This window comes from Lissotriton helveticus, chromosome 6 (genome assembly GCF_964261635.1).
Source record: "Lissotriton helveticus chromosome 6, aLisHel1.1, whole genome shotgun sequence".
NCBI classification, from domain to species: domain Eukaryota; kingdom Metazoa; phylum Chordata; class Amphibia; order Caudata; family Salamandridae; genus Lissotriton; species Lissotriton helveticus.
The window spans coordinates 81,295,041-81,315,256 of NC_136067.1; the positions used below are offsets into that span (position 1 = coordinate 81,295,041).

General features: G+C 46.5%; 1 protein-coding gene across 2 annotated transcripts in view; it reads right to left on the minus strand.

Annotated features, from left to right (window-relative positions):
* The window catches only part of LOC144762250 (exportin-5-like), a 1,106,737-nt gene that overhangs the window by 209,860 nt on the left and 876,661 nt on the right, over positions 1 to 20,216 (minus strand). For both annotated transcript variants that reach the window (XM_078647393.1, XM_078647392.1), the window contains exons 26-27: positions 20,059 to 20,118; positions 14,847 to 14,941 (exon numbers count right to left, since the gene is read on the minus strand). In XM_078647393.1, the coding sequence (XP_078503519.1) occupies positions 14,847 to 14,941; positions 20,059 to 20,118 (155 nt within the window). The remainder of the gene's footprint in view (positions 1 to 14,846; positions 14,942 to 20,058; positions 20,119 to 20,216) is intronic.

The following is a 20,216-nucleotide window of genomic DNA, read 5'->3' on the forward strand; positions in this document are numbered from 1 at the left end:
AGTGTGCTCCTATCCCCTTTCATCAGGTAATGTAAAGCAACATACAGGACCAATCTCCCGGAGTTAAGGTGAGTGAAGGGCAAGGTCCAAGGCAGCACCAACAGTAAACCGCCAGCTGCACGGCTGGGTGCATGGGGCAAAACAGCGTCGGAAGCCCAATTGGTTTCTATGGAGATCGGTCACTGCGAAAAGAGGCTGTAGGATCTGGCTGGAAGGCCAGTCGGGGTGAACCAACAGCGGGGGTTCAAGGCTTATGATCCTCAGGAATGTAGGGGCACCTGAGGTCCTCTTCTGCATGGCTTGGGAGCGACGGATGCAGATGTGTCTTTAGGCATCGGGTTTTCTTACCAGGAGCAGTCGGGTTGAGGGGACCTGTATGCAGAGGCTGCAGGCGATGTTGGGGAGTCCACAACGGGTGAAATCACGATGGACTCTAGCTCTGGAGGACCTTGTTGGCACTAGTGGCTTACTTCAACTCAGGCTGGAGGAGACAGTTGCAGAGGTGGCTTCAAGTGTTTGGTTTTGGCAGTTCCCAAGGCCTCCGTCTTTGCTCTCTGCGTTTCTGTAGGATGCAGGGAACAGTTCTGCTGTTTTTGTGGAGGTCTTGATCTTTATTGAAGGTAAGAAGACCGCCCCAGTTTTGGAGGCACTCAGCTGCGGGACGAGTCGTTTTTGGCATAGGTTCGACAGAGAACGGCAGACCGGAGAGCAGAGCTGGAGGCAAGTTAGATGCTCTTTTCAGTCTACTGCTTTTGCGGTTGTTCTTCGTAGGTCGTCAGGATCTGAGTCTCTGGTACAAAGGACTCCCCTAAATACTGAATCTAGAGTCTTTAGGGGAGTGTTCGGTATTAGCCAATGGGCTAAGGACCCTTGGGGTCACAACGCACCCTAAATGACCTTCCTGTGGGAAGGGGGCATAACCCTGTCCCAGAATTCCTAAGTATGAAATCACAAAGCTGGCTACTTCTGAAAAATCGTGTCCACCTCAGGGTAGCCCACCTTAAGGATTGTACTAGCCTGGGGGTGGCACGCCTACCTGACTAGCTTATTTTCCCGCCTATCCAGGTGCCTAAGGAGATCTAGACAAAGGGGGTGGCTTCTTCTCCTGTGAGTGGAGCCAGATTCCCATTCCAAATGCGGCACCTGCTTAAAGCTTGCTTACCAAGTAAGATAATTAGCAGGTCATCCTGTGGGAGGGGGGTAGTACACCCTTTTCCTGGACAGGCTTTTGTTCTGGGCCTCCTGAGAGCAAAGGCTCCCAACCCAGAAGGTCAGAACAGAGTCTCGGGTGACAAGTTGGCAGAGACCAGCCAGGGAGCACACCAGAAGCTGGTATGTTTTCAGGAGGCACCTCCAAGGCGCCCCCTGGGTGCAAATATTGATAAATCCAACAGTGTGGGTTTATCAATACGAGATGAGAGAGGCCAGGACATCCCCTGAAAAGACAGTAGTCCTCAACCAGGTGCGGCGTCTAACAGCCACTGTCGTTGAAATAGCTCTGCCCAGTGAGTCGGACGTGTTGAGCCCACAACGGATGGCGTACTTTGCTGCATCTCTCCCGTCTGACACTGCTTGGGAGAGGATGGCCCGGGCCTCCTCCAGGACCTGTGGCAGAACTTGTGCAACCGTTTCCCACAAAATGTGGGAATAACAGGCTATTAAGCATGCAGTGTTCACCGACCGCAACACAAAGTTGGAGGAAGATAACTTTTTTTTAACCTCAGCTATTCAGCCTGTTGGATTCCCTATCCAGTGGTGCAGAAGGGAATGTGCCTTGGCAGGTAGAGGCTTGAACCGGCAGTCTCTTGGGGGTAGGGTGGAAGGTGAGGAAAGATGCGCCACCTAATGCAGGGCGATGGCGGCGGGCAATGGTTTTATTCACAGGAGCCCCTGTGCTGAGCCTGGACCAGGTTCCCAGTAGGACATCAGTTAAGGCCTCATTGAAAGGCAGCTCAAGGCCCAGGATCTTAGCTGCCTTTCGCACCACGACAGGGTATGTTGCTCCCTCTTCTGTAGCTTCACCCAATTCCTCACGCCAGTAAATGTATAAGAGAGGCTGGTCTTGTAAAGGGTCCAGCGACCCCTCCCAATCTTCCGCCATTCCTAGCCCTTCAGAATAGGATGGAGGAAACAACCCAGAACCCAAGGGTAAAAGAATGGGGCTGGCGCCGCAAAAGGGAGTCTGAAGTGCCAGGAGTCTCGGGGTCGGGTCCGGTGCCAGGGAGGGTCGCAAAGTTCAGGCCAGAATCATCAGTGGATCAATGGGGAGGTATCAGCACCGGGGAATATCTAAGATTTAAATTAGCGAGCTTTGAGATGTATCGTAAAAAGTGGAGCATCATTGCAAGTACAAAGTGTTTCCACTTTAAGGTAAATTAGATGGTATCATAGCGGCACTAAGCATTTATCAATAGTCTTAGGAATGCTCAGATCACCAAACTCTAGGTCCTTATGAGCCAAACCATTTACTGAAGGGAATGTGGATTGAGTTGTATTATTTGTTCCTTGCTTAAAATTGCTGCACATCTAGCTTTGTAGGAAAGTAGATTCTGCTTTCATGGTTACCCCCACTTTTTGCTGGTGTTATTCTGTTTAATGAGTAGTCTGACTGGAATCCTGCTAATAAAGGACCCCAGTCACTGTGTTTTCTCTCTAAATTTGACAGTGGTAGGTACTTTGGTATCTTCCCAATTGGCAACTGGTGCACCCTTCTAAGTCCTTAGTATATGGCACAGAGGTACCCAGGTCATAGGGACACAAACTATGACTACCGGCCTGCCATTGCAGCCTGTGTGAGTTGCTTGCACCTCTCACAGCAGATGTTTCCTTATATCTGAGGTCACAATACTAAAGCATATATGTCACCCCTATGGCAGGCTGTTCAGTCCTGTGGGCAGGGTGCTTGGTTATAAGTGAGAGGGTGCCCCTGCATGAGCAGGACCCTCCCTACAAACCAGAGAGTTGATTGTCCAGTCTTTGTAAGTGTGGTCAGCCATTTAATACATATAGTGGGCATCAAGTCAATTTCGAGATGTCTAACTAAAGGGGTACCACAGGGCTCCTGTTTAAGTCCCCCTTTGTTTAATGTGTATGTGGCCCCCCCCTTGCAGCACACCTTCAATATCGAGTTTATCCCGATTTCCTACTCAGATGACACTCAACTCCTTCTTTCTTACAATAAAGATACCCCCAACATCCAAAATATGTTTGCGGAAGGTATGAAAGCTATAACATCTTGGATGAGTAGTAATGTTTTGCAGTGGAACGCGGGGAAGACAGAAATAATGCTCTTCAAGGATGCTGTCACCAGCTGGTCCCCTAGCTGGTGGCCAGAAGAATTAGGTCTAGCACCATCCCCCAAGCCAGTAGTCAAAAATCTAGGGGTACTGATAGATAATGACTTGAATCTGGATGAACATATAGCAGTAACTAAAAGAGCTTGCTTTCGTGCCCTGAGCCTGCTTCGTAAGGTTTTTCATTTTCTCCCTGAATCCACACGCAAAACCCTGATCCATGCCCTAGTACTCAGTCGTTTGGATTTCAGCAATGATTTGTTGATCTCTGCTAAGGAATCTGCCTTGCATAGTTATTCAGATGGTGCCGAACACAGCGGCTCGTCTGGTAACCAGTGCACCTTACCGTGTCCCCTCACTTCCCCTACTACACAAACTTCACTGGCTACCTATTCGCAAAATAATTAATTTCAAAATTTGCTGCATAGTGTTCAAAGGCCTAAACCAGATGGGTCCTGCCTATCTGGCTGATAAGCTAGTCAAATACACACCATCACACACCCTTCGTTCTGAAGGGAAAGGCCTTCTTGTCATCCCCCGTGTCAAGCAAGCCAGACTGGAAGGAAAATCGTTTTCCTACCTGGCCCCCAAACTATGGAATCAACTGCCCCTGGATATCCGCCTTACCACTAACTATCTAGGCTTTAGGAAAAAACTCAAAACTCTGCTTTTTTAACTCTGCACCCCTTACCTCGATATGCCCTTAGCGCGGAGATACCCCATCTGGGGTGAGTCAGGCGCTTTATAAATGATATAAATAAATAAATACCTATATATTGGCTGCCCCGAAACCGGTCACGTTTGGCATCAAACATGTTCGAATCCTACCCCAAAAGCAATTTCAGTGTTGGATGTAGGATCCCATTTACTGGGGGTCTCTTCTAGGGCGTCGTCCTGTATTCCTGGTACCAGCCTTTCAGGGTCTAACAGCAAGCTAGTGCTGCTGCCGACCATGGACAAGATTCTGCCCTAATGCTGCTGAGCTTGAGCAGGGGAAGGCAGAATGATAGGTTTCCTGTCACAGGGAGGTGTGGGGTGATGGGACTTGCCAGCGCCAACAGACTCCTTGCTTACTCCAGTTTGAGCCAGTTCAGGGAGACCTTGGCTCCCATTCTGGCATGAAACCGGACAAAGGACATCGAAGTATCCTCCCCGCCATCACACCCCTCCTCTGGCCGGGACCCCTGAATTGTTCCAACCCTTTCCCTGGGGTACTTAAGGGCTTACCTGTGGGTGGCTCTTCAGATTCATTGTGGGACTAGACTAAAAACCCGAAACCACCTCAACTTTGACCGTCTGGGCACCTGGACTTTGCCTGGAACTGAGATTACACCAAGGAAGACTCCTGCTGCTCCTGTTGTCTGCAAGTCGTCTTCGTTGTCTGTGTCTGTGCTTCTTCCAGGTTCCTTTCCAGGCCTATGAGCATCAAGGACACCAAAAATATTCTCCCTTGGAGTGAAGAAGTCACTACCCTGCATCTGCAAGCATCGCCACGAAGCTGACCGGTCTGCTGCTCCTGATGTCCCACTGACTTCGAAAGGCTCAGCAACACAGGTGCTGGTTCTGCAACTTTCCCATTGACTTGCACTGACTACGCGGCTGTGTTTTCACTCTGCACATAGCCTCTTTGGGGTTCTTGCGTACTTACCTTGGGTGGTTCTTTGTGTCCCCCTCCCTTCCACGTCTCCTGGTCAAGTCCTGACTTGGGTCGCAGTTTGCATTCCACTTATTTAGTATATGGTTTGGTCTCCCCCTGGACACCACAGTGTATTATGCTTACTTACCTCTTGCAATTGAAGTATTACTGTGTATTAGTACTGATATCTCCAGCTAGGAAAAATACCAATATGTTAGTGAGTGAATGAATGGAAATATTTCTATAACTACACTGATTCTTTTTTGTTTAACACCTACTACATGATTAGATCTGGTAAAACAAGCTCCTTAACAATCCTTCTGGACTAAGCTTGAAGGCTGCTCTCCACAGCTACCGCTTAGAGTGCTTTTTATGGTTGTCTAAGACCACTAAATTCACCGTAAGGGTTGTCTGGATTAGTGCAAAGTGCTCCACCTAAATAAGAGTACACCATATAATCAGCCAGCCTACTACAAGCTTGAATTCAATTGGCTTCTGAATGGTCATGTTTCACAACTCTGTGTACCAATGGCAATACGGTCAAGCTAGAGCCTCACGGATTCCTTTGCATAGCTCTCTCCAGATTTTGCATAGCATCATTGACACAAGAAATATTAGCAGGAATACATACAGGAACCATCTGACAGTATTCATTGCAAAGCCTTCTCTCTTGGAACACAGGAAGGGCCACCTGCAGGCAAACAATGCTTTGAAACACCAATTTCAATTGCCCACTAGTGGCTGTTTGAATTCTGCCTGCAGAGTCGGCTCCATTAAGTCATTCTACATCCCAGAAACATGCGCAGCAGAAAGTTCCATGTTGTGCTAGATGTAATGTAATGTAAAGGGTTCTTGTATAGCGCGGACTACACTCCAGGGAGCATCTTGGCGCTTTAGAGAGGAACAAACCGGAGGCCTTGTTCATGTAGTGAGATAGGTTGGTAGGTTTAGATGAAGTTTTTACATTGTGAGTCAGATAAGGTGTAAATCCAGGTCTTGAGGGCCTTTCTGAAAGCTGTTTCTGTGGTGATTTGACGGAGGGGTGGTGGGAGTATGTTCCAGGCTTTGGAACCCAAGACTGCCAGACCTTTTCCTCCTCTAGTTTTAAGTCTGAATTTGGGGATGGTGAGGAGGTTGGCATTTTGGGATCTCAGACATCGCGAGGGAGTGTAGTGTTGGAACATACTCTGAATGTAGCTGGGTCCGTTTCATTGAAGGCCCTGAAGGTAATTGGGAGGATTTTAAAAAGTACCCGCTTGTGGATTGGCAGCCAGTGCAGAATGTCCATTGCTGCTGTGGCTGAGGTCCTCCTTTTCCATCCTAGCACCAGTCTAGCCGCTGCATGTTGCACCATTTGCAGTTTGTGGCAGACTGCTCTGTTAGTGCCTGCATATAGGCTGTTGCAGTAGTCGAGGCGTGATGTTATAAGTGCTACTGCAACCATTTTTCTTGCCGAGAAGGGGATAAGGTCGAAAAACTTTGAGCCCTTTTATTATGCCAAAGCAGGTCCCTGCTACGGCCACTGCTTGCTGTTTGAAACTCAGGGAGGGGTCGAATTTAATCCCTAAGTTTCAGACTGTGAGAGCAGTGTTTGGGGAAACGATGGCGTCCTCCGTCCACCATAGTGTGGGGTTGAACATGTTCCCTTTTCCAAAGGGTAGGATCTCCGTTTTCCCAGAGTTGCATTTGAGATGGTTCATGTTCATCCATTGGAACGTAGCTTTAAGGCAGTCTTTAAGCTTGACTTCAGCTTCACAGGTATCGTCCTCCATTACTAGGATGAGCTGTGTATCATCCGCATATGAGATGGTATTTATGGCAAAGGATGATATGAGGGCAATCAGGGTGGCCATATAAACATTGAAGAGCGTCGGGCTCAGACAGGAGCCCTGAGGCACTCCTGAGTTGAGTAGTTTTCCTTCTGACATGAACTGGCCTAGGGTGACCACTTGTCGCCTATTTGCTAGGAAACGTTTCAGCCAGCCCAGTACACTTCCGGCTATTCCTGCCGCGGCTAGACGGTCTACCAAGATGGTATGGGACACCGTGTCGAAAGCCGCGGACAGGTCTAGGAGTACCAGAACTGCTTTCTTTCCCTGGTCCATTGCGGCTCTGAGTGTTTCGGAGGTAAAGATTAGAGCTGACTCGGTCGAGTGCTGAGCTCTAAAACCTGCTTGGTTGGGGTGCCATGTGTTATTGGCCTCCAGGAAGGCAGTTAGCGGTTTATTTACTGATTTTTCTGTTAGTTTACAGAAGGTAGGAAGTAGGGAAATGGGTTGCAGATTTGTGAGAGTAGTGGGGTCTGGTAACAGTTTTTTTGCAGGGGCTTAACTGCTGCAAGTTTCCATTCTTCGGGGACTAAACCTAGGTTGAGTGAGGAGTTTATGATATTATTGACGATGGGATTTGCAATCTCTACCAATGTATGGAGAACAAGCGGAGGGCAGGGGTCGAACGGTGAGCCTGATTTTATCTTAAGGATTTCTGTCCGGGATTCCTCTAGGCTAACAGGTTGGAAAGAGGACATGGGGTCCATTGTTATGTTGGCACTTTTTATTAAAATTTCCTCTTGAGGTAGAGGGTGGGGGAAATCTTTAGTGAGCATTAGAATTTTATTCTCAAAAACGTCTGCAATGGTGTTGCATAGAGTTTGAGAGGGGGGAATGTCTCTCTGCATAGTTTTGGGGTTAATGAAGGTGTTGACAATTTACCCATAGAACACGTTTTTAAGCTTCCTGAGTTGGGACCAGGTTCCTCCTTGCTTGTTTATAATACAAAATGATGGGTTGCCTAACCGCATCATCACCTCTGGGTTTTCCACCTTTGGTTCAGAAATCCTTTCAAGCAAGTCCAATTACTCCGAGTTCCAGCAGACTGAAGATATGACTCTTCCTTCATCTATGTTCAGACCACTGCCATGCAAGTTCTATAAATGCACTCCCCATCTCAAATGTTGCGTTCATTTGGGGATTGCACAGCAATAAAGTATATCATTCTTCCCCATCACCAACACAATATTTCTGGGTGTAAGCCAGACGTCATTTCAGTACCAACGTATTTGCTGCCATTCCAAAATCAGATGTTCTCATGCAGAGATGACATTCAGGTAGCAGTAATATACATAATGAAATGCTTCCGAAAAGAGCTTTGACCTTTCTTACTGGTGGGTTTACCTTGGATATTAAATGAGGAGCTAGCCACACCAGCTTGTTTCCTCATTCCAGAGCTGGAAACATGGACTTCTTTGGGGAAAATTCTTGCAGTGTTATCAAAGCCTGTTCACCCTCTTAAAATAGCTCTCATGTGAATACCAACCTCCTCTTGTGCTGGATAATAAACAGAATGAGGTCACTCCACAGCTGGCATTCATAAAAGGAGGTGTGTTGGTAAATTTATTCAGAGACTACCTCCAAAACATTGATATGCTTCCCTATGCAATCCCCCATTTGACCCTCCCTATCAGGAGTAATCATGCAAGGTGAAGGAATCCCAGATCTAGGTTGTTCAGCCATTGACATAACCAAAAGAGTCTCAACTCGGTTAAGAATACCAGCAGAAGCAGCATACATTGCTTTGTATTTCTAACCAATTTGCAACAAGTGGACGGATGATGTTGCAGGATTTCTCTTCAAGAGAAAGCTTACATCCCATACATCATCAAGGACTGGGATAACTCATTACTTTCCATACTTTTTCTTTAAAGTCAAACGGAAAATATGACTTTTTCCACAGTAGACAGGATGACTGAACTTTTCGGCCCTTTCTCAATCAATGCTTGAAAGAGTCTGTTTAGCCCTGTGGGGAATCCTGATCACTCAATGGTTCTGGACTTAAATGATCAACAGAGTTAAATGGATCCAATCTTTGAAGTTGAATCTGACTGTCGGCTAAGAAATCCGCATCATGTTTGTCTTTAACAGACGCATTACAGTCATTACTAGTATCATTACCTCCGTCATCGTCATCCCAATCATAATTATTCACTACCCTGGCAAGAGTTATGCTGGAGCCGATGATACAGACTTGGGAAGGTGATTGGGTTGGTTCTGCTGCTCGTTAGGTGCTTAAGGAATCAGAAGAAGAGTATAAGATTAGAGAGCCTCAGGGCGTGCTTGTGTAGAGAATATAGAGGGCAGTCTTGAATCATGATCCTCAAGGTTGTCATGCACTGAAGAGCAACTCCATCAATTACATCACAGGAGAACCAGTTTGATCCTCACAAATATGATGAAGCACTAGTAAAGGTTCTTCAATAATACTCTTACATCTGCATAAGTGACCGTTATTCTTCACAATTTTCCAAATCCATATACTCAATAAGAGCACCTCGGGGTTTGTAGCTTCCTGATTTCCATCTTGATGATCATCTTCATTAAAGGCACCAGTGTGATCCAGGTTTAGATATGTGCTTCTTTGTTCTGAAGAGGCAAACGCTTCCTTGAATGTTCTAGTGTGATTAGTGCAAATAGATACGATTGATGCAGCATAATGATAGGCAAACCCAAATCTGCCAAAACCAAAAGGTACCACCTGCTGTTGATGAATTTGCAGTAAAAACTGGGAAAAGCTACAGGAAAAACCATCAGCAGTTTGCATTCACGCACTGAAGATATAGGAGTCTTCAACGACAAAGCCATAGTGTTTGGTAAATGAAGCTTAATCAAATGCGCTCTTCACTGACTAAGGCGTGGTAGCTGTCATTGCTAAATAAAGGTTGATGTAATCAACTAATGGACGTCTGATTATGCTCTTTTTGACGGAGCAAGCTCTGGTGGAAATCCCTCATCGATGGTGCAGAGGAGGGCTGAAATGACTGGGCATAATCCCAGTAGATGACCTGGTGTGTGACAAGTCTGAGGGAAATATATTTCTTATTCCCTCAGTTAGAAATCAGGGTCCAGAGTCACTGAGCTCTTGGATTTGTGGGTATTTTTTTTAGGAGATTCACTGCCTTCTACTTCTCCTGTGACACAGATAACTGGCCAAAAGTCTGAAACTTAATCAGCAGGATTAAAGATTTCTTTAGCCACTGTGCAAGTTCTCGACTTTTACTTGCCTGACACACGCTTTAATCCATGCTTCTGCACTCCAGAAGTGGACATCCTGCAGACATTGGTAGGGCCCACCATTACTCCATGTCCTTCAGTGTCTTTGTTGCCATACGTATGGCACAATGCTAAGGATTATGCCCAGGATTTAAAAATTAAAGGCATGAGGAGCCAAGATGGCGATCGGGATGGCTGCATAACCGCTTGGCTCCGTGAGCCCTCCCGCCCCGCACATATATCCTGGCGATAAATCTGAGCAGTATTTGCTAATTTAAGTAGGTGAAGGAAAGCATTCACTTACCATCTGCTTTCGAGGCTCCACCGCGCAGTGGACCCGAAGAACTGTCCCCGTTTCTTTGGCGGCCTTCGAGGTGCTGAGACCGGGATCTCGAGTGGGGGAGAGTGTCCGGCCGTGATTGCAACACCAGCGGCCTCTGGTTGCGATGGGAGGCCGGTCGGAGAGAACCTGAGATCTGCGAGCCGGAAGAGATGATACCAACCCACTCCCAATAGTGGGTTGCCCTGCGGGAGGTGCGAACTAGCTGGGACGGAGAGAGTCCACGATGCCCAGTTCCCCTTCGGTGTGATACCCGGTTATGTTAACAGCCCTCCCTGGGAACCGGTGGGTGACTCCCGGGCAGCAGGGAGCTTGTTTAGCCTTTTGGTGACTCTCCTTTCTGCTACCTGCCCTGACTATTGAGATCCCGCTGTGAATCCTGCTTATTCCGGGGGTCGGACCCGCTCCTGAGGTGCGGTGGAGGAGAAAGAGAACGTGACGGCTGAAATGGCGGATGATACTTTCCCGTGCACCCCTCACCCGGGCAGAGAAACCGGTGCGCAAGAGAATCCCGGGGTCCGGCTATGCGAGAAAACGCCCACGCCCAAACATATACTGGCTGCACTAACAACCCTGCGGACAGCCTTGATCCGGGAGGCCCGAGATTTGGGACAAAGGATGGCCGCCATTGTTGTCCCGCCATCTTGTAACGGCACGGATCGCTCTCAAGGAGGCGCCAATGTGTCTGCCTCTGCTTCATCGCCGTATTCCCCGGATGAGTCTACATTCTTAGAGACGTGGATAGATTTGGTTCATGAGCTTACTGTGGATGCACCTGTGGCGCATGTGATTGTCTCACCGGGGCCTTTCTCTGATCGGCCAGTGGAGGAACAGCATCGATACACGGCTTGGGCGGCCCCGTCGGGGTTTTGGCGCTTCCCGCATCGTGTGTTTCCCTTTTCGTGTCTGGCGGGACTGTGTTCGGACTCGAGACTGTTGGCGGTGTTGACATTGTTCCAATCAGACTTCCGCCATGCATCATCGGCAAAATTTTGGTGGCTGGGGTCCTATGGAGCGGCGACACTGCCTGACCCTCCCGGTGTCATCGGACCCTTTGTGCTACTTTGTATCCCATTTGAGGGATGGTTCAACGTTGGTACTATTGACAAACGAGGCCAGGGGTGAATTCGCTTGGAACATGGAGGGACTCATGGCTGGTTGATGGTGATTTGAGGGGCGCTTAGCGGGGATGTCATTGATTGCGTTATACGTGATTGCTGCTATCTGTACTTCTACCATTACTGTTTATACGATTTTCACACGCGGAGGTGGGAGGGGGCGGATAACTAGATCGAGGGCCCTTCTCCTGTATTTTTTCTCTTCTTTTTCTCTTTTTCTTCTCTGTATTTCGGGTCTCTTATTTAGGGCGACAGGCACGCTGATGGGGGGTAGGCCGTAGCCTTTTGCAGGGGTGCAGGGTTGAGGGTTGGGGGATGGGTTTGTTATTTTGTTCTATCTTTGTTTCTATGGCCCTTTGCCCTTTTCCTTTTTCGATGTCGTCGTCTTCCATGTCTCCCATATTGTGTTTCGCCTAGAGGGGTGGGGCTAGTTCGCCATGATTGCTTAGTGTTTATTGCATCTATCCTGACTCATATACCCCACCCCCGTCTCTTTCATCTATGTACATCACTGGCGTAAAATCTTTTGTGTTTAGTTAGCTGTATTAGGGGTGTGTGTGATAATGCGACATTGATTTTCATTTTATTTTTCGTTATTACAAAATGAACCGTCTCAGATCCTTATTATCGCATGGTACTTTAATTATATGCTATATCCTGGATGCTACTCAGCTTTTGAACTCCGGACCGCTGTATGTCTTTATACTACTTTAATTTTTAATCGATTTGAATAGCGGCCGGCCGGACTGGTTGTAGGCCCATGTTTGTATCTCCGTACTGGAACAGTAAAGGTTCTTAAAAAAAAAAAAAAAAAAAAAAATTTAAGGCATTTTGTAGGTGGTTTATCAATATACTTCAATCTCATTCTGCAAGCTTTAAACAGATATTTTGTTTAAGGAATCAGTCTCATTATCCATACCAGGCGCCAATAATGTGGTAAAATGAAGGTAAATGGAAGCACTGTAGTCATAGAATGGTACAGAAAAGAGTTCTAGGAGAAAGGTAGTAAATTCCAGTTAAAAGAAAAACCTGCAGTTTAAGTTGGAATAGAGTCAGAACTCCATAGGATTCCCTATCCGTACAAGTTATTTACCTTCGGTAACGCCTTATCTGGTAGAGACATGATCTAACCGCAGATTTGTTACCTTTGAATTTACAGGCGTCAGGCTGGATCCGGAAGAGATTTCTTACCAGTACACCTGTGCGCGAGTAGGTGGCCTCGGTCGACTCCGCATTACGTCGTTGGCGTCTTGTTCATCATCGTAGTGACATATGCGTTGACAACATAACCACCACTCCGGCGCACTGATCTCAGTACTTTTCATGAATTTATACACCAGAGGCACGGAGCCATGAAGTCACTGACCATGTTGTGGTAAAAAAGAAGCTAGTGCCCAGAAGGGGATCAGCCCAGACATTAAAAACAATTCCGCAGTGCAGGGAGGGTGGGTGGGTCGGAAAGGAATTTGCGGCTTGATCAAGTCCCTACCAGATAAGGCGTAACCGAAGGTAAGTAACTTGTCCATCTGATAGAGACAGCTAGCCGCAGGTTCCTTACCTTTGAACAGATACCCAAGAAATACCTTCCCCGGAGGAGGTACTGTGGAAAAGTGTTAGGCCAGAAAATCCTGCAGGACAGAGAGGCCAAACAGGCCTTTTCTGCGAACCTAGAGTGTTGTGGTGGCTGGCTTTGCTCTTGTGGAATGGGCCCCAAGGAAGGTGCTTCTTAGCCAAGGCGTAACAGTTTTTGATACAGAGGATGATCCAACGAGAGGTAGTCCTCTTTTGAACTGCACGCCCCTTCTTTGCTCCCACGTATCCTATAAAGTGTTGGTCATCCTCCCAGAACTTTTTAGTGCAATCAAGATAGAATGATAACGCCCTTTTTGGGTCCAGGCGGTGGAGATTATCCTCTTCTTTGGAAGGATGCCGAGGTGCATAGAAAGTGGGCAAGGTAATGGACTACTCCAGACAAAAGGGAGTTACAACCTTGGCCAAAAAGGAAGACTTTGTTCTCAGTACCACTTTTTTCCCCAGAAAAAGTAAGTAAGGAGGCTGTTCTGACAGTACCTGCAGTTCACTCACTCTCCTAGCATAGGTAACTGCCATCAAAAAAGCGGTTTTGATGGTGAGCAACCATAGAGGACAGTTGAGAATCAGAACCAAACGGTGCGCACATCAAGAAAGCGAGGACCAAATTAAGGTCCCATTGGGGCATAAGTAAGGGAGAAGGAGGAAACAAGTGGGTTAACCCCTTTAAAAACCTCTGCACCAGAGGGGACTTGAAAAGTGAAGTCTGAGTTGGTAGTCGAGAAAAAGCTGAGCAGGCAGAAAGATAGCCCTTCAGAGTGCACAAGGCAGAACCCTGCTGGGCCAAGGAAAGGATAAACAAAAGGATATCTGCCAGAGAGGAAGACAAGAGGTCAATGGACATTTCTGTACAATATTTACAAATTTGTTTCATCGGCAGATGTATACAAATTTCGTGGCGGGGCGCCTTGCTGCCAGAATAACCTCAGATTTTGGGAGGGAGGTAAAAAGCGGTCAACTGTCGCAGCTCAATCTCCACGCAAGGAGGCGGAGAGTGGACAGGCTCGGGTGGAGGTCCCTCCCCTGCTACTGCAACAGAATATCCTCCTAAAGGGGCAGCTTGATCGGAGGATCGATACTCATGTCTAGAAGCTCAGGATACTAAGCTCTCCATGCCCAGTCTGGACCCACAAGAATAACTTGTGCCCGTCGCTCCTGATCTTCTTGAGCACTCTCGGCAGGAGTGGCATGGGCATAAAGGAGTATAGGAAGCCTGAGCTCCACTCGTGGTGAAAAGAGTCGCCGGGTGAGAGCCGCCTTAGAAACTCCAAAACGCAAAACTGCTGACATTGTGCGTTCTATTCGGAGGCGAACAGATCTAACCAAGGCTCTCCCCACCGCTGAAAGAGACCTTGTACCACCTTCAAATGGGGATGCCACTCATGACTTGCAAGGCCCCTCTCAGCTGAACTCATCCGCCCTGGCTTTGAGAGAACCAGCCAGGTGTTGAACCACCAGGGAAATGCCCTGTTCCAGCCAATTCCAGAGAGACAGGGCCTCTTGACAAAGATACCAAAAACAGCTGGTAGCCGCTGGCAGAGGAAGAACTCCTGATCCCATTACTTGATTGCCAAAAGCTACAGTCACATAATGAGTTTTACAAACTTCTTATTATCAATTGCGGTTTTAAATTGTATTGACTGTAAGTGTACATTGCTATGTTAACACTGACTACCAAGGGTTCCAAGCCAGACAATAAGAAACAATTCAAGCATGTGAATCTGTGCAAGACCCAGTGTTGTAGAAACTGCAGTGTCTGATACATTAGACTTGTGAATCATTTCAGAAACATGTTATGCAAAGAACTCATATGGAACAGTTTACCTCTTCTTGCATTAGACACACTCCAAGCTCTGAGAGTTCTATGTTTTCCTCCTGGGAAGGTTGTGGCGTTTGTACTACCATCACATTATCATCATCTAGACATTAAGAGAGATAGAGGTCATTAGTGAGGCATGTGACTGTCAAGGGTAATGCTATAGAACGGGTCATTTCCCCAAAGCATGATATAGCTAAAGGGAAATTAAAGAAGGACAATTTTCTTCATACTTCTCACTTCATCAGCACTTCACTGGGTGATAAATGACCAAATGGTATGCATGAGGCTAGAAAACAGTAGTATCTTTGGGAGAAAGGAAAGCTTCAGAAACCTACTATAGATAAAAACATGCATTGTGGTTGAAAAAAACCACATTTGTTACACAGCATTGTTTGCTGATGCTCATCATTATAAGATTATTCTACAGTAGATGCATCTAATAACATTCTTTTGAGTCATCAGCATGAAGACCCTTCACATTTCTGGAAAAGCAAGAATGGTCAGGCTGATTTGATTTTCAGTTTTCCATTCCTCAAAGTGTATATTGCACTACATCCCAATTAAAAACTCCTGTAGTCAGCCAATGTCCGGATCTAAAAGGCACGTAGAACTTATTTAAATTTGTATGAAACTTCCTATGCGGCTTGTCATGCACTTCGAATTTCAGTAAGAGGCGGTCGCCAAGAGGACAGCTGAGGTATTCGAGGCAGGATTGTTACAGACATCTGTTTTGCTGGTCTGGAGACCATCTGCTCATTCCCCCCCGTGTGTACAAAATCCTTAGCTGGTTGGTATACGGATTTCCTACCCCAGCCCACTGCCCAGTTGGGAGATTAGTATCATTAGGCTGCCAACATGGGGGGGTCCATAAAGGTCTCCTTGATTGGCAGTAGTAGACCTCCACATTCCAACAACTACAAAATTTAATTCAACAGTTTAGCCTTAACACCCATCTAAGAAAATGTCAGGTAAAGTCTTCATACTGCCTTTGTAGTTACTACTGATGTGCTGCCAGAATGCCCGTTGGAGGTACGGGCTAAACTCGGCCAAGCCCTTGTGGAAGGCCGAGATGCGGCACGTTATTCTATCCGGTGTGGACTGGATACCACCGACTCACTGGGCAGAGCGATGGCAACGACGGTGGCGATTCGTCGCCACGCTGGTTGAGGTCCGCCAACCTCTCGGCGGAATGAGTCAGAGAGAGCTTCTTGGGCACTCTAGCACATTAAAACACTGACATTACACATTCTCGGCAGCTACTAAAAGATCAAGCCAAGGTTCTCCCCACTGCTGGAACACTTCATGCCCCAACTCCAGGTGTACCTACCATTTGTGATCTGCTAGGCACCAGCGGAAGAGTTTGTACACCCGTTCATGTAAAGATGCTGCCAGGTGGTTCTTGACTAGAGAAAGGCAGTAGCAAGTCAGACATTTCCAGAGGTGAAAAGTCTCCTAGTACAGGACTCAAAAGCCCACTACACCTATTTTGTTACAGTACCATTTGGTACCAGTACTAGCCTCCCCTTGATAGATGGTAGGAAGACCTTCACCACCAAGCGGATCGTCTGCAGCTCCAACAGACTGATGTGCTGGGGGTTTCCACCCCACCCAAATGACCACCCCAGCCCAGTAGTCAAGCATCTGCGACCTCCATCTGATCTGGGTGGGGGTAAGGAGAGAGGTCTGATACTGCACCAAATCCAGGACTACTTTGGGAGACCCAGTCTTCAACGGACAGTAGTCGAGGTATGGGAAGACTAGTACACCAAACCTCCGAAGGTGCACTGGGACCACTGCAACCTTTTTTGTGAACACTTGATAGGCAATGGTAAGACCGAAGGGGAGTAATGCTGACAGGAAATGCTCCTGGCCCACTGCGAAATGCATAAAACGCCTTTGGACGAGCAAAAAAGTAAAATGGAAATACGTGTCCTCAGGGTCAAATGCTATTAGTCAGTCTTCAGGATCCAGGGAACACAAGACCTGTCTAGCATCAGGAACCTGAATTTGTCCTTTCCAAAGGAAGGCATTCATAGGGCGGCGATCTAAAATAGGACAAAGGCCTTTGTTAGGAAATAGCGGGAATAACACAGTCCTCACTTCTGAGGCTGGAACCTCTCTAAGGCTTCTTGGGCCAATAGGGCCTAACCTCCCGGTTGCAAAACAGATATGTATTCCTCTGCCAGCCATATTGATTGGGGTTGTGCGGCTGAAACGAATAAAAGGGGGGGGGGGGGCGTAGCCCCACTGTACCAGTTTGAGGACTGGTTACCAGAGGGAAAGGGAACTAACCCTGTCCCTGATTTCATGAACATGGTCTCTGGTGCTACAGCCTCGGACACAACATTTCTCAGTAATCTGTTTTGTCACTGGTGGAGACTGGCAGTAGCAATACAAAAACCCTGAAGTGCTGATTAAAGGGGTGAAAATGCTGAGGAAATCGTCGGGATGGGGCAGACAGCTATGGAAATGCACTGTGCCAGAACTCTCCTTGAAATGTTCCAGGATTAAGTTCACCTTTATCAACTTTATGGTGATAGCAATCAATTGGCATGCTAATTAAAGTAGAATGGGCATCCCAAGAGAAGCCCGTAGATATTATCCAGGCATGGAATCGAAGCACCACACTTGTGCTCATTGCTCAACTCAAGCATTCAGTTGTATTGAGGCCAGACCATATAACACATATTGCTGCATCCCGGCCAAACTGTATGGGTTGGACTAAAGGAGCCATTAGATCCTCTGGAACTTCCAGCAGGTTTTGTTCAACTGTATCCCATAAAGAAGGACTGTAGCCGCTTAGAAGGCAACTGGCATTAACTGAGTCAAAGTTAAGACTAACCAAAGAAAACCTGTGCTTGCCAAAGGCTTCTATGCACTTAGACTGCTGGCCAGAAGAAGTTATGGGAAAGGTATCAAGGTTGACTGTTCTTGAGGACCCATCTAACACCAAGCTCTCAGGCGTAGGCTGCAGTATCAGTAAGTCAAGATAACCTGCTGCGGTCTATGGCAAAGGTCCACCTGTCTATTAACTAGGGTCCAAGAACATGGCTTTGTCCAAGTACCTGACAGGGTGCCATCCAGGCTGAAGAACCTCAGTCAAGACATATTAGATTTGATCTACTCTGTGGGGAGCTGCAGATGAAGCACTTCCGCAATCCACCTCATGACCACAGCAAAAGAGGCACTCTCCTCACACTCAAGACCAGGGAAGAACATGTGTCCTGTGTAGTGTACAGACCACTGGCATTTTGTAATTCGGCATACCAATTGTCCTCATCATACTAAGGGGTGGATTTGCTCCCTTCATCATAGTTGTTCTTTTCCTAATCTATCAGAGTATGAAGGATTGGTTATAAGCTGCGCCACAGTTGGATTGGTGTGTGGGTTTGATCAAGCTAAAGCCAGCTCAGAGTCAGAGAAAACTATAGGTAGTGGCTCCTCTTCGCGCACCAATGAGAAAGGAACCACTAGTAAGAGTGGCGCCGGAACTTGAGTCAACACAAAAGTCAGTGCGGTACTCAATGCTGGTTAAAGAGACACAAAGTGGCGAACCAGCGAGAGATGGATGCCTAAAGGCCTCCATTTGCTGCAACACTGCCGACAGCCCTAGAAATTCAGAATACATCAGAACCAAACTAGGAATTAACTACTCAGGAGTTCGGAAGCGAGATCAGGAGGCACATTGATGCACTTGTGCCATCTATGTAGTGGAATAGTGGCAGGAAGGGGTCAATCTTGTCTTCAGCTTTTTTGTGTTTCTTTTTAGACTTCACCCCAGACTTCAACATGGATGAGGACCTACTACAGATACTACTAAAGCAGCCAGTGGAAAAACGACCTTCCTTTCAACTTAAACTGGCCACAATGCAGAGTCTTACGAATATATGGTGACGTTGAGTTTTGCCTCATGGTCCCGTGTGGGCTTCTGGTTCATCTGGGCACAGTCGTTACAAACCCTGGAGTCATGCTCCGACCCAAGGCACCACCGGCATAACTCATGAAGATCTGCCCTAGAGATTTGTTTGCAATAGTCATTACAAGGCTCACAACTTGTCACTTTGGGAAGGAACATCAGAAAAAAATTGGGAGAAAATTACTTATCAAAGATGAGAGGAGTAAGAAGAGAATACTGGCCTGAAGACGCAGGAAGGAACTTGGGTCAGAGCGCCTGGGTGACACTCTATGTGGCCCCGCACTTCACTTCTGGAGCATAAAAACACTGGTGCAGAATCGCATGAGACCACATACCAACGCTCAGGAGTGCTCCTAGTCTGACACCTGGAGAAATATTCACCAAGTGCTCTTTTCTTTGATCTGCAATTCGTCTTTTCCCTCCTCTACGCCCAGTGCTCCCAATCGAAACTGTTCGCTGGGTTCAATCACATGTCCGATAAACGTTTTCTCTAAGGTTTTAGTCTTCCCCTTCTTATCTTTTGCTTTGGATTCATATTTGTGCACTCCAACCCAACCTATTTGTTCTGTATTTCAGTTTCTCTTTTCTATTCCTCTTCCTTGCACAATCTGATTTTTTTTAAATGTATCTTCGAAACTACCTCACTTTCTCTATCCACGTTGCTTCTACTTTGTCCTTGTGCATTATAATAAAAACAAGTATTTCCAATTTACCTCTTTTTGATGTTGTCTCTTGTTGGCATTATCCCATCAAAATATTGCACCATTTAATTTAACTACCACACAATAGGAACGTGATACTCACATAAAAAAATTGATGAATGTGTATTAACTTGAAATGCTATTCCTAGGAAAACTCTTTTCGTAATCTAACTCTTTTTACTCATTACAACTCTACCGTCACCAGCAAAGACTTAATCTAATAAAATACTTTGTGGCAGTAACCTGTATGGATTTAACAAGTTTCCCTAAGCTTAAAAGCCTTGTAAAAAAAAAGTATGTGTTACTATTATGTAGTTCAACTGTTAATTATGTTAAAGCTTGAATGTTGACCGCATGGATCAACCCTAGCTTTTTAAAAATGTTTTCTTATAAATATTGTATTTATACTTCAAAATGTCTCCAAAAAAATCTGGAACACAAACTAGAATAACAAAACAAAAGAAAAATGTTAAAACTAAACATTGAGAATCTATAAAAAAATAAATAGCAGCTAGCATAGGGCGCAGTGAATGGGTTAACGTCTTATAGCTCAAACTATCCTTTTCATACTGCTAACCTCTCAAAGTACAACCTACTTACCAGCACATTCTCCATCCAGAACACTGACATCTGCACCTTTACCAGACACACAGAAAGATGCTGCAAACAAATAAAAGTAAAGTCATGAGTGAAAGTTGCTTGACAGTTTTAATTGAAGATGAACCGGTTTATGGTGCATTGTATTCAGACAGTACTGT